General features: G+C 30.0%; 1 protein-coding gene across 12 annotated transcripts in view; it reads left to right on the top strand.

The window, feature by feature from the left end:
* The window catches only part of LOC106787322 (CREB-regulated transcription coactivator 1-like), a 29230-nt gene extending 16669 nt beyond the window's left edge, over positions 1-12561 (top strand). For 6 of the 12 annotated variants that reach the window (XM_014749584.1, XM_014749583.1, XM_014749582.1 and 3 more), the window contains 11 exons: positions 4364-4619; positions 5238-5343; positions 6114-6264; positions 7267-7365; positions 9187-9348; positions 10292-10495; positions 10725-10886; positions 11187-11249; positions 11639-11713; positions 11881-12037; positions 12179-12561. In XM_014749584.1, the coding sequence (XP_014605070.1) occupies positions 4364-4619; positions 5238-5343; positions 6114-6264; positions 7267-7365; positions 9187-9348; positions 10292-10495; positions 10725-10886; positions 11187-11249; positions 11639-11713; positions 11881-12037; positions 12179-12396 (1653 nt within the window). In that variant the 3' untranslated portion in view covers positions 12397-12561. Of the gene's footprint in view, positions 1-4363; positions 4620-5237; positions 5344-6113; positions 6265-7266; positions 7366-8355; positions 8404-9186; positions 9349-10291; positions 10496-10724; positions 10887-11186; positions 11250-11638; positions 11714-11880; positions 12038-12178 lie in introns of all 12 variants that reach the window. The other 6 variants (XM_014749586.1, XM_014749585.1, XM_014749589.1 and 3 more) reach the window with 6 other exon arrangements.

Here is a 12561-nt window from a genome sequence, read left to right as displayed (position 1 = left end):
TTTAATTCAACTGTTATTAACAACTAACATTTAGCATTATCATTATTATTTTATTTATTTATTTATTTCATTATTTATCGGCTTTTAATATGCATATATAACACAATTGTTACTAGTCTGTGAATCATTTTCAAAAAATTATTTCGTATTTTAATTGTACATATTGCATAAATATCAGAAATTCGAATGTAGGATTAACAAACAACGTTTAGAATTATTGCGATTATTATTAGTAACCCCCTGCGGTTCTGGGGGTAGGGGTAGAAGAATAAGACCGCAGTAACCCTTGCTTGTCGTAAGAGGCGACTAAAAAGGGCGACCCATTAATAGGGTTAACATCCCTTTAATGTCTACAATGAAATTAGGTTCGAAAGAAGGAATCCAAAGAGAATTTCGGATATGTATATTATCGTTGTTGAATTATTACAACAAAAAATATATTTAAATTTTTTCCTCTGAATAGAATAAAATTATTTTTTAAATCAAAATTGTGTGTTATAGTCGAATAATATAAAGTGTAAATTATCAGAGAGAAGATAGAAACACCGTGAATCGATTCTCATCGTTGAATAAATTTCACCCTCGTATTTGACTACTCTCTCTCTCTCTCTATCTATCTATCTCTCTCTCTTTTATATTGTCTTTTTTATTATTTTCTTTGACGAGGGGTGAACCGTGTGTTGATGCATACGCGACCTTCTAACATACCTTTTTTTTCTCTTATATAGTTTTAACACCAATGGCTGGGTTGATACAACAATCGTGCTTTTGTTTAATATCGATTTTCGTGTTATTTCATGCACTATCGGGAATAAATAAATCGAACGAGAAACGGGGAAGAACAATTAATTGCATGTCCGATTAATTCGAAGTTTATTTATCGAAAATTTTCTCGGTTTCCTTTGAAAGGTTATATTTAATCGAGACTCGGTCATGCAACTTGACATTAGTTAACATGATTTTTCTAAAAAAAAAAAAAAAAACAAAAAGACAAAAAACCCTTTGGCCTTTAAAAGGGTTAAAGGGGATACTAATTTGTAGATCCTAAAATGATTGCAGACAAAACATAATAGACTCTAGTTGAGATTTTCTAAAAAATGTGCATGATTATTGAATTCATTTTAAATACTATATATTATAAATAAATGAAACATATATATTTTCTAATCAATAATTCTCCTTGGCATTCTCAATATAAAAAAAAAGCAAATAATATAAATAAATTATATGCAATATATGTTTAATAATTAATATGGAAACGCGTTAAAGTGTTAAATTACAGGGAAGAGAAATGTTGTAACAGAATACCTAAAGAAAATAATAATAATACCAAACGTTTGTTAGACAAATTGTGTTTAAACATGCGCGTGTTTGTGTTATCGATACTTCTAGTCGACGTTCTCGTTGTCGTTCTCGTTCTCGACGTTTTATTCGTCGTTGTCGTCGTCGTAGAGTTGTTGTACGAACGCGACGACGATTTCATTGAGAACTTATATTCAATGGCAGAGTTCATGGACGCGTCTCGAAGCGCATCGACGCTTAGTGAGATGCGTCACCGGCGTATCGACCAATCAGAAAACGACACGTGTCGCAATGCTTACGTTCAATTAGTATCGATGCTAATTAAAGGCCATCCGTAAACAAAAGGTCGTTGCTTTCAACTAGTCGATAAATATTATAAGATAGATTTATCTTAACTAATCGAACATTTTCGATTTAATAATGGTGGTGGTATCTAAAACATTTTATCCGATTGTTTATTGTTTTTTTTTTCCTCACTACTATTTGCATAAGTATTTGATTCGATATGTGGAATAAAAAGTATTGTCCAATGTTTAAATTTCGTTGTATTTTTCCACCATTGGAATCGTGTGTAAATTCCAAAACGTTTTATAGTTAACAACACTCAGAGATTATGTTAGAAAATAATATATGACACATTGAGAGAGAATAATATCTTAACGTTAATCCTTACGTCAAGTTTCGCACGTGTGAATCTTTTACAACACGTGAACGCACGTAACCACACGTAACACTTGTATATATGCACCTACAACATACAATATATATATATAAATAGACAAATAGAGATAGAAATATAGATAGATAGATAGATAGATAGATCGTACGCACCTATCAATATGCGTGTATGTGTGATTACCTATGTGTTTTATAAAAAACAAAGTGCCAACGAGCTATTCTTGCTTCGTCATTATACCAATTACTAATACATTAAACATATTACACTATGCAAATAACTATACCGATATCATTATAGCGATCAATCTAATCTAAGAGAATATGAAAAAATCGAGATTTTATTTTATTTTATATTATTGTCTTTTTTTTTTGTTTTATTACAAATATTTCCAACACATTCATTTGAGTCATACATTTTTCAATTGAACTATCACTATTTAATATAAATGATATCAAATGATTAATTAACAACGAAAAAATAAGAGAAAGAAAGAAAGAAACAATAATGATTTAAACGTTTCTCATTTTGTTTCGTTTATAAGAAGAAACATTGCGTGCATTTTTCTCTCATTCGTAACAACAAATCGAGAATGTAATAAAAAGAGATAGAAAGAATGAGTGAGTGTATGTAAGTGTATATGCATGCATGCATATGTGTCCTGTGTGAGAGAGATGAAAAGAGTTTGATGCTGCGACGCAGGAGAATGAAGTTTTCCTTGAACTTTGGTATCGAGATAGCTGTGCATGAACAATTAATGAAACAATAAGAGGAAAAGAAACAAAAACGTATAAAATGATAAAGACAGTGACTGAAATAGACAGAAACCTGAGATAGATACAAAAAATGGATATAGATAGTGCTATAATTATTAATTTAGACTCATTGTTACATTCCTTTTTTTCTTCTTCTTTATCTATCAAAATTATTCTAGCAGTTTATAAACGTGGCACTCTATTTTTTATTATTAATTGCGTTTCTTATTTGTTTTCTTTGAATGTTTCTTTTTTTTTTTTTGGAAAAATTCTCGATAAAACAATTTTAACATTCAAATGCAATTAATATCTCTCAACCAATCATTTTAAGATTCATTCACATATGTAAGAAAGAGATAAAAGAATGTATGTATGTATGCATGTGTACGTGTGTGTTGTTTGAGAGAGAGAGAGAAAAGGCATTGAACGAATCGAATGAATGAGAAGGGTTTGACCCACATAAGTTCTTAGAAGCTCCATTACGTGACTGGAAAAATATTCTCCATTCTTTGTAAGAAAACTACGAAGTTATATGAAAAATCGACTAAATATTTTCTTTCATTTTTCTTGATAAATTTTTCTAAATAAAAACCACCATAGATATACGATGAATCAATCAATCAATCAATATTATTAATCAAATACTATTTCAAAAAATATCATTCATTAAATTTGATTTATAAATTTCTTAAGATTTTAAATGAACAACTTTCCTTCTCTTGCTCTATATAAATATATATGATCAATCAAAATTAATTAACAAATTACTCTCTTTCAAATATTATAAATAAAATTACTTTAGAAAAATTTCATATCTAATTTATTGATCGATCTAATTAAAAATGAATGTTTTATTTAATATCATCTCAGTATAGACGAATGGAAATAATAATTTAATATTAAATAAATGTTGCACACATATTTTAAAGTGATTTATCATAGACAGGATATTTCTCTTAACGTTCAACTCCTTTATTTATATGTTATTATCTTTCTCTCTCTCTCTATATATATATATATGTATATATAAATCAATGTATTATACATGTACTATGCTTCCGTGAAAGTACTATGAGAAAGGAAGGAGAATTGTTATAGGGGAAAAAGAGAGGGAAGTTGGTGCTCGTAAAGCGGATGAAACATTTTATGGGAGACGATTCGAGAAACGAGAAAATTTCTACGAAACCGTAGAATATTTTTGTATAAACAATACAAATAAAAAAAAAGAAAAAAAGAAACGTTTATACGATTTTTATCGTTTATTTGATCGTTTATTTGATGGTCAAAGTTTCGTTCGTTTTAATACACTAAAAACCGGTCTCTCCGAGGATCGTAAAAGATTGGAACGGGCCTCCAAAAGTTTGGAGGTAATTTGAAAAATCGTAACATTTTATTAAGATAGTATTGTTAATTGATCATTCGAGAAGAGAACTGAATTTATGAGGTCTCCTGGAATAAATAATTAATGTAATAAATGAATGTGAATAATTTTCGGCAGCAGCATTGATATTAGAAATATATTCTTAACAAATTTTATACCAAAATTGATAAAAATAATATATCAATTGAAATAATAAAATGTGTGTGTGTGTTTTTAAAATGTTGGATTTATTTGTTTGTTTATTTCTAGACGGCGTTAAGCAATTTGGAAGAAATGCAACAACATTCAATGGTATATCGAAGTAACGAAAGGGGTAGGCATATGGGGGTTGGTCCGGTACGTTCGCGTCCCATGGAAAAAAGACACGACACATCCCCATACAGTGGAGTTTCTTATCTTTCACCATCGTTACCTGACACGTGGCGAAGGACTAATTCGGATTCAGCATTGCATCAAAGCGCTAATGAAGCTTGCCAATCAGCGACCACTATGCCTCATCGAAGAGGTATTATCATATTATTATTATTATTAATATTATTCATACTATTTTTCATAATTTTTTTGTTAGTTGGATAATAAATGAAATTGATCGAATAATATTTACCAAAGTGCCAGCACATTATCGTTTTAGTTGCATCGGTTTTCGAATACTCGGAATAAGAAAGTTTTCAAAATTCATGCGTTCTCCGAATGCTACGATTTTATGTTCGCGTAATGCGCTGGCGATTCACTTGCGTTTTACGTAAAAAACTAAAAATAGTTTACCCTCTTTCTCCCTGTCTCTCTCTCTTTCTCCCTTTCTCTCTCTCTCTCTCTCTCTCTCTCTCTCTCTCTCTCTTTGTTTTGTTATTTTTCCCATTCGCTTAATAAAAAATGTAAATGATTATTCATTGTTGAGTATTTTTATCTACGCGTGCATACATCAAATATAAACACTCTAACTTGTGAGAACGTATTTTAACATATTGTTTTTATTTTGTTATTTTTTTATAGATGTGTTATTTCAAAATGATTATTATTTCTTTCTTTAATTGTAATTACTTTGGGAACAATATTTTAATAATCGTAATAATTAAAAATGTTCTCCATTTAAATAATTATTTATATGTTTGTTAATCTATAGATCAGCACAATATGAACAGCGGTAGTAATGATAACAGAGAAACGTATCATGGTTCAATCGAAAGACCAAGATCGTCATGCGAGATGCCACGAGTACCTGGAATCAAGTACGTGTGTATATATATATATAATATATAATATATTTATTTGATTATGTTCCATTTTTATATATTAGATCGGGTATTCAAAGTTTGCATAATTATATGCACCCCCAAATTATGGCAGGTTCAATGATAGATAGATTAAAAAACAAACTATTATGCGCAGAGTACATATTCATATCTATATGTGTGTATAGATAATATTAATATTTAATTTATACTTATATTCTTATATATGTATTATATTAAAATGTGTATGAGAAAAAAAGTTGGCGTACCTTTTAAAGGTAACGAAAAAAGAAGATCCGATTTCCTCTCTTCTTACTTTTTAAATATTATCATCGTCAAAGTGTATACGCGTTCTAGCATAATTCATATTACGTCGACTTTGTACAAGTGCATATGTATTGTATTCCATGCATACCGAACTCATCGATGCAAACGTGTTACATACTAATAATGCACAATATATACTTGGAAAGTTTACTTTGTTTCTATGATAACGACATTGACACATTATACGTCGTATTATTATCTTCGATTTTTTATTTTTATTTCTTTTTTTATTTTTGTTTTCTTTCTTTTCTTTCGAAAATTTTTGTTTCCTCTCGTCCACCCCATACTTATATATATATATATTTTTCAATATTTGATTAATCCTTTTATTACATTTTTAATTGAATTATTTTAATACACCAATTGACGGACAATAAGATTAACACACATTTATAATTCAATAATAATTATTGAAATCTTTTTCTTTCATATGTGTATAGCATATGTTTGAGTTCACAACCACCTGGACAACAAATTCCTATAGGAAATAATACGGGGTCGTTGCCAGACTTGAGCAACGTCCATTTTCCATCACCCCTTCACACCCCTCTAGACCAAGAGGATCACACCAGTAGTACACCCTTCAGCAACGTAAGTAAATATTTTCAATTAATATTACATACACTCCAATTATTTTATTCTTCAATTCATTTCTTCCCTCCACCGTTATATCATCCATTATATTTGCGTTTAAGAATAATCACACCTCCCCCCTTCTTCGCCCTTTTACTTCAATACTTTTTTCTTTTCGTGTTTTTTAAATTCGATGTAAAGGTGTTCCCCCCCTATTACACCATTCTTCTTCTATCCATCATATTTTGTTGGATGTTATTTTAATCTTTTTTGGAAGGGGGGGAATGGGGAATGGGGAACGGGGAAGGGATTTTTTTCTGATTTTTTATTCGTTTTACACCTAAAGTAGAAATGTTGTTACACGACGCACGACTTACGATTGTTGAGATACGTACGTAATCTAAATTACGTGACGGTGACGGGCAATTTTGCAAATTCGTTATGGTCACGTCGAGGTTTTGCTTTAGTTTAACCCAAAATAAAATAAAAAAGATAAGAAAAATATAATAATTAAATAAAAGAGAAGAAAAAGGAAAAGAAAAAGACAATTTTTATATCTCGAGTGTTAGAATAAAAGAAACATCGGGAGTCGTTACGTTGTTTTTTTCCGATAGTTTGTACAAAAAATACATGCACAATACATACATACATATATACAAAAAAGAAACCATTTATGCAGGGTGTTTCGTAATTATGTGGGATCCACTTAAGAATAAAGTTCATACAAAAATGTGTCCCTGTTTGTGATCGTGTATTTTAAATCAATACAGAAGAATGAAATATTTCGAATATTGTTTAATTAACAAATTACAGGATGCGAAATCTTTTGACTGACCGCATTTGATGGGATGGTTCAGATTTAACATTAAATTTCCATCATAATTACGAATAATCCTGTATTATATTTGAGAAAAAGAAAAAAGAACCATAATAATTGTAGAGATGATCGTATAGAATTGAGAAGAACAAATTTGTTGAAAGAAATTGGTAAAAAATCTGTGTACAACTGGTGTATTCCAGAGTCCTCAAACGAGCAGTCCTACAAACCTGTCGCCGACCAGCTTGGCACAAGCTGGTAGGCTATCCCTTTCACAGGATCACAATCCGTCAAGTGCCCAAGTAAATATCCTATCGCCAACAAAAAAAAATAAAACAAATATATACCCCGTAAATTATTCTATTATTATTAGTTTTGTAGCGTTCGTGCATTTGTTAGACGTTCGTCGAATAATTTTGTTCTCTTTTATTCTTTTTTTTACCCCCCTTTTACGAAGCATTCGATATTCACAAATTATATAATTAATATATTGTTATATTTTAATAATATTAAATTATATAAAGATTACAATTATTCTAATTCATCTTTTATTTTGTATTGAAAAAATGATTGAACATTCTTGAGATTTCTTCGAATGGTTCGTATTTGATTAGAAGAATGTTAGAAGTATCGGAAGTGAGAGGGATCATTCATTTAAGAAAATAATAAAATAAACCAATTGGGTTTCGATTGAAAAAAATGTACAATTGTAAATAATTCATTTTATTTTATTGTTTTTTTTGGGACGAGGGGGAAGTTTTGAAACTTCTCACTTCCGTAGGAATAATACTAATTGCTTTGATCAGAATTTAGGATGAGAGTTTAGTAGCAACTTGCATGAACTGAATTTAGAAAAGAAAAAGCAAAAAAAAAAAAAAGGAAAAGACAATAATTACAAAAGAAACAAAGAAGCAAAGGAATATTAAATAAAAAAAGAAAATTTTCCTATGCTTTTCTCTGTGTTCTCTATACCAAGCATCTCATACGCATTGGGATTTTTTTCCACACACATTGCCAAATTTTACTAATTTTATTTCCAAATTATAGTAATACGAGAATCAAATCAAATCAAATCAAATCAAATAAATTGTGTTTCCCAATACGTTTTCGCGAGTGCACAAATACTCTAGTAAATATATAAATTAAAAATTATTTTAAAAATAGAAAAATATGTGCAACATAGTAAAAAATCCCGCTTATGGAATTTCACCCTAAATATCAACCTTTCAGTTTGTCCATTATTTTTATTTTGCCTTTGTTGTAGTGGTCGTTTGTGTTTTGTTATTTTGCAGAACCATTTATCAGTGCCTGTTAACTCTAGGTTCCTTCACGCGTGTAAGGTCAGTAGTATATTACACACTATAATTTCTTTGCTTTTAATCATGCCGATATAAGCACGCTGATACACATACGCACATACACATATATATATATACATCGCACATACAATCATATTTTTTCCATACATGCATTTATACATTTGATAATGATACGCTTCTTTTTTTTTTTATTTAACTTACACTCATATATACGTATATATATGTGTGTGTATATGTATATATATATATATATTTACACACGTACATAAACATGCGAATTATTAATTAAAAGTAGTGCCCTTATCTCGTTTGTGCTTGAAAATTTATTTTTTTATTCAAGTAAGATAAGTTCTCGCACAATCGATTGAATTATTAATCGAATACAATGTTTATAATGATTTTTATACGAGAGAGAGAGAATCATAATGTTTCATTTAATACAATATAATAATGTTTGATTACAAAAATTAAAAGAAAGGGGTGAGGGGTAGTAGCAAAATGTTAATAGCGTAAATAATAGTGATCGATTTGTTCGATTATGCGAGTTCTTCTTTTTATCGTTGAAGTATTTAACGATGGTACCATATATAATGATGAAAATATAAATAAAATATATATATAAAATGGAGGAAATTGTTATATAAAAAAAAAAAAAGAAAAAAAGAAAAAAAAAAGAAAAGAGAATGAGAGAATGTGAGAAAGAGAGAGAGAGAAAGAGAGAGAGAGAGAGAGAGAGAGAAAGAAAGCATGGTGAGAAGATTGTGCACGAGAATCGATCGGTTAATAGAGATGGGTATGATGAAGCAGGGTGTGGCGCTGGAAAACAGCACAAGTACTTCGCAACAGGATCTTCAGAATTATTCTCAACAACCGGCACCTCAACCACCACCTTCGATATCTCACAATCCAGCTGGTCATTATATTTATCAACAACAACCACATAGTCCTGTGCCACCACAAAGCCCGGTTAGTATTTTTATATATAATACATATATGTATTATCTTAATCAATGAGATATTTTATATCCCAATTAATTTCTCATTTATCTTATCAGATTAATTGATTATTATAAAATACTTTGATAATAAATGATAATGATATGTTAGTATTGTGAATTGAATTTGTAATTTTAATTTGTAATATTAAGTTAATTTTTTTAATACAAACTTTTTTTTGTTTTATCCAAACTTTCATATATATATATATATTATGTTACCTGTGAAAGATTTAAATTGGAAAATGTCAAAATTCGCATGGTGAAATGTCAATGCATATTAAATACATCGGTGAAAGATCGAATATTTGGGTTTATTTTTATGCATTAATATTTCGGGCCAATATACCAAACGATCATATAAATCTTGACATTCTCTAATTTCAATCTTTCATGTTATAATATATATATATAGATAATTTTTTATGGCGATCAAAAATGAATATACATTATTATTATTATTATTATTATTATTATTATGATAATCGTGATCGTTATTAAAGAGGGAAGTTGCCTTTTAAGTCCAACATATCTTCGTTCGTTTATTCTGCGAACGGATTTGACGGGATATTGGTTAGTCATCGTTCTGTGCCATGAGTTGGAGTATCTAAGGATACATTTCAAGGACGATTGACAAATTCTTTTAATATTCTTTAGAGCTATTAATTTCATCTGTCTTCATTTTCTTTTTGTTTTTGTTTTAAAACAATTTCTCATCGTAATAATAAAAGTTTTGAGAGGATAGATAAATTCTAATCGAAAAGTATTAACAGTATAAATTAGATTGAACCCTTTAAAGTGTTAAACGTGTTCTCGACAGTACTGGACGCATATATGCGTTCTTATTGTTTGTACCAACACCGATTTCTTTCGTTGAACGCATAATACTAAATAAAAGGGTTGATATGATTTAGAAAACGTCACAATCTCAGCAATCGCAACATCAGCAGCATCAACAGCATCAACAACAACATCAGCAACATCAACAACAACATCAGCAACATCAACAACAACATCAGCAACATCAACAATCGCAATTAAATTCTTTGGGTTCCTACAGAACTTCGCAACCTGTTAACAGGCCATCACCACAATCTTCACCTAGTTTAACCGTACAAGTAAGTTAAATAATTCAATAGATCAATCGATCACAATTGTTTCATACCTTTCAAAATATTCGATTCAATAAAATTCATTTGTTCGTTCATTTATTTAATTTTAATTTTGTTCAAATAAATAATACACACGATTAAATTGATCGATCTATGGTGTATTAAATAAGTATAATATTGTCAATGGGGCAAACAAATAAATCGCATTATTTTGTATTCGTTTTTTTTTTTCAAGGGGAGTCCATTAAGTTATAGCAATAATCCATCAGCTCCGCCAAGTCCAACAGGACATCCTGGTCCACCGACCCTAACCTCGGATGGAATAGATCAAAACAGTTACGTCATTAACCAAGCACAAGCTGCTGAACTTCAACAAGACTTTGAACAATTCACGATGGTAAATTAACGTTATGTTTTTTTATTTAAACCTACGAATGTGTGTGTATGCGTGTGAATACGCGCGTGTTTACGTATAAACAATAAATTTCTATCCTGAAAATAATAATTATCCCAATTATAAATGATACACAAAAATGGATTGTCCATATACTCATAAAGTATAACAAAAAGAAATTAATTTTATTAATAATAATGATAAATAAATCGGTGGGTTTAAGAAGGTGGGAAGGAGAGGGGGGATTGTTAGTTTAATGGTAGTTAAAAACCATGGTGTTTATCTGTTACCCGCATTCGTCAGGATTGGCCGAAATTCGCACAGCAGCTGATGGAACTTGGTTGCACCTGGACAACGCAGATAGAGGTGATGAGATCCTTTCCTCTCATCCGTCTTGTTTTATTTTTTTTTTCCTTTTCGATCGATCTATCGTTTAAGTTCCATATATTTTATATATTTATTTAATTTACAAAATGAGACACAAGGTAATCCTATAAGTACAATAATACATTTGATCATATCGTAAACGTATCTGTTGCAATTATTTTTGTATTGTTTATCATATTATATCATGAATTAAAAGAAAGTTTATAAAGAAATCAAATTGTACTATGTGTAAGTTTGTGATATATTTCATATGTGTATACTAAAGGATTATCTAATATAGGATAGTATATTTGTATTTTCGTTAAAAATAATGTTTAATTTTGACCAATAAACGTCAAATCGTTCGTTTGTTTTTCTGTTTAATTTAGATGGACACCCCTGTCTCTGCTAACACGATTGGAAGTTACATTAGTTCGCCTAATCACACGACGAGTTATTCACAGGTGAATAGGAAAACATTGTAATATTAAAAGAAAATTATTATTATTAATATTTTTTGTGTGGTTTACTTTTAATATTAATTCGATTAAAGTAGAATTTTTCTTTCTTCGATATATTCCAAGCATTGTTTATCATTGAAATTATTATGTTGTTTGTTGGTATATTACAGAACGACATGATAAATGTCGGCGGTGATTTAGGCAGCGGAGATGGCGGATATTATAGCCCGAATCCCCAAGTGGGGTATCAACCAACGAACACGTCAACGACGACGGCACAACAATTGACTCCACAAACGCCAAACACACCTACGATCATACTCACAGGTAAATGAAATATTATTATTGAAATCTTGTAATATATTAGAAATATTTCTTTTTTCTTTTTCTTAATGGTATGTCACACGCGATATGAAAATGAAAATATTAATAATTTCAAACAAAATAAAATGTGTTATATTTGTTTAGATTTTTCTGGAGCGGACGATCTGACCAATCCAGAATTTGTGAAAGATCTAGGAACGGCAATGATGAGCGATTTTGAATCAGAACTTTTTCCAACGGACGATGCCCTTAGACAGGGTTTGGGTCAAATTGACGTTGATGGTTTACAAATGCTCACAGACCCAACCGTGGTGATATCTGATCCCAGTGCAGAAGCGCACTTCAGGTTAGATCGGCTCTAAAAAGCCCAATCCAAGGCTCAGAGAAATAAAATAAAAAGGAAAAACAGAAAGAGAGAAAGATATATATAAAAAGAGAGAGAGAAGGAAAGAGAATACGCTGGCTTGGCCGATTAATTAAAAGTAGGACAAAACTAATTCTGTCTCTTGGTGTCGCGATCAAAAAAA

This window comes from Polistes canadensis, unplaced genomic scaffold (assembly GCF_001313835.1).
Source record: "Polistes canadensis isolate GaletaPanama2010 unplaced genomic scaffold, ASM131383v1 scaffold_98, whole genome shotgun sequence".
NCBI lineage: Eukaryota > Metazoa > Arthropoda > Insecta > Hymenoptera > Vespidae > Polistes > Polistes canadensis.
The sequence above is the reverse complement of the archived record's forward strand: the minus strand, read 5'-3'. Positions and strand labels throughout refer to the sequence as shown.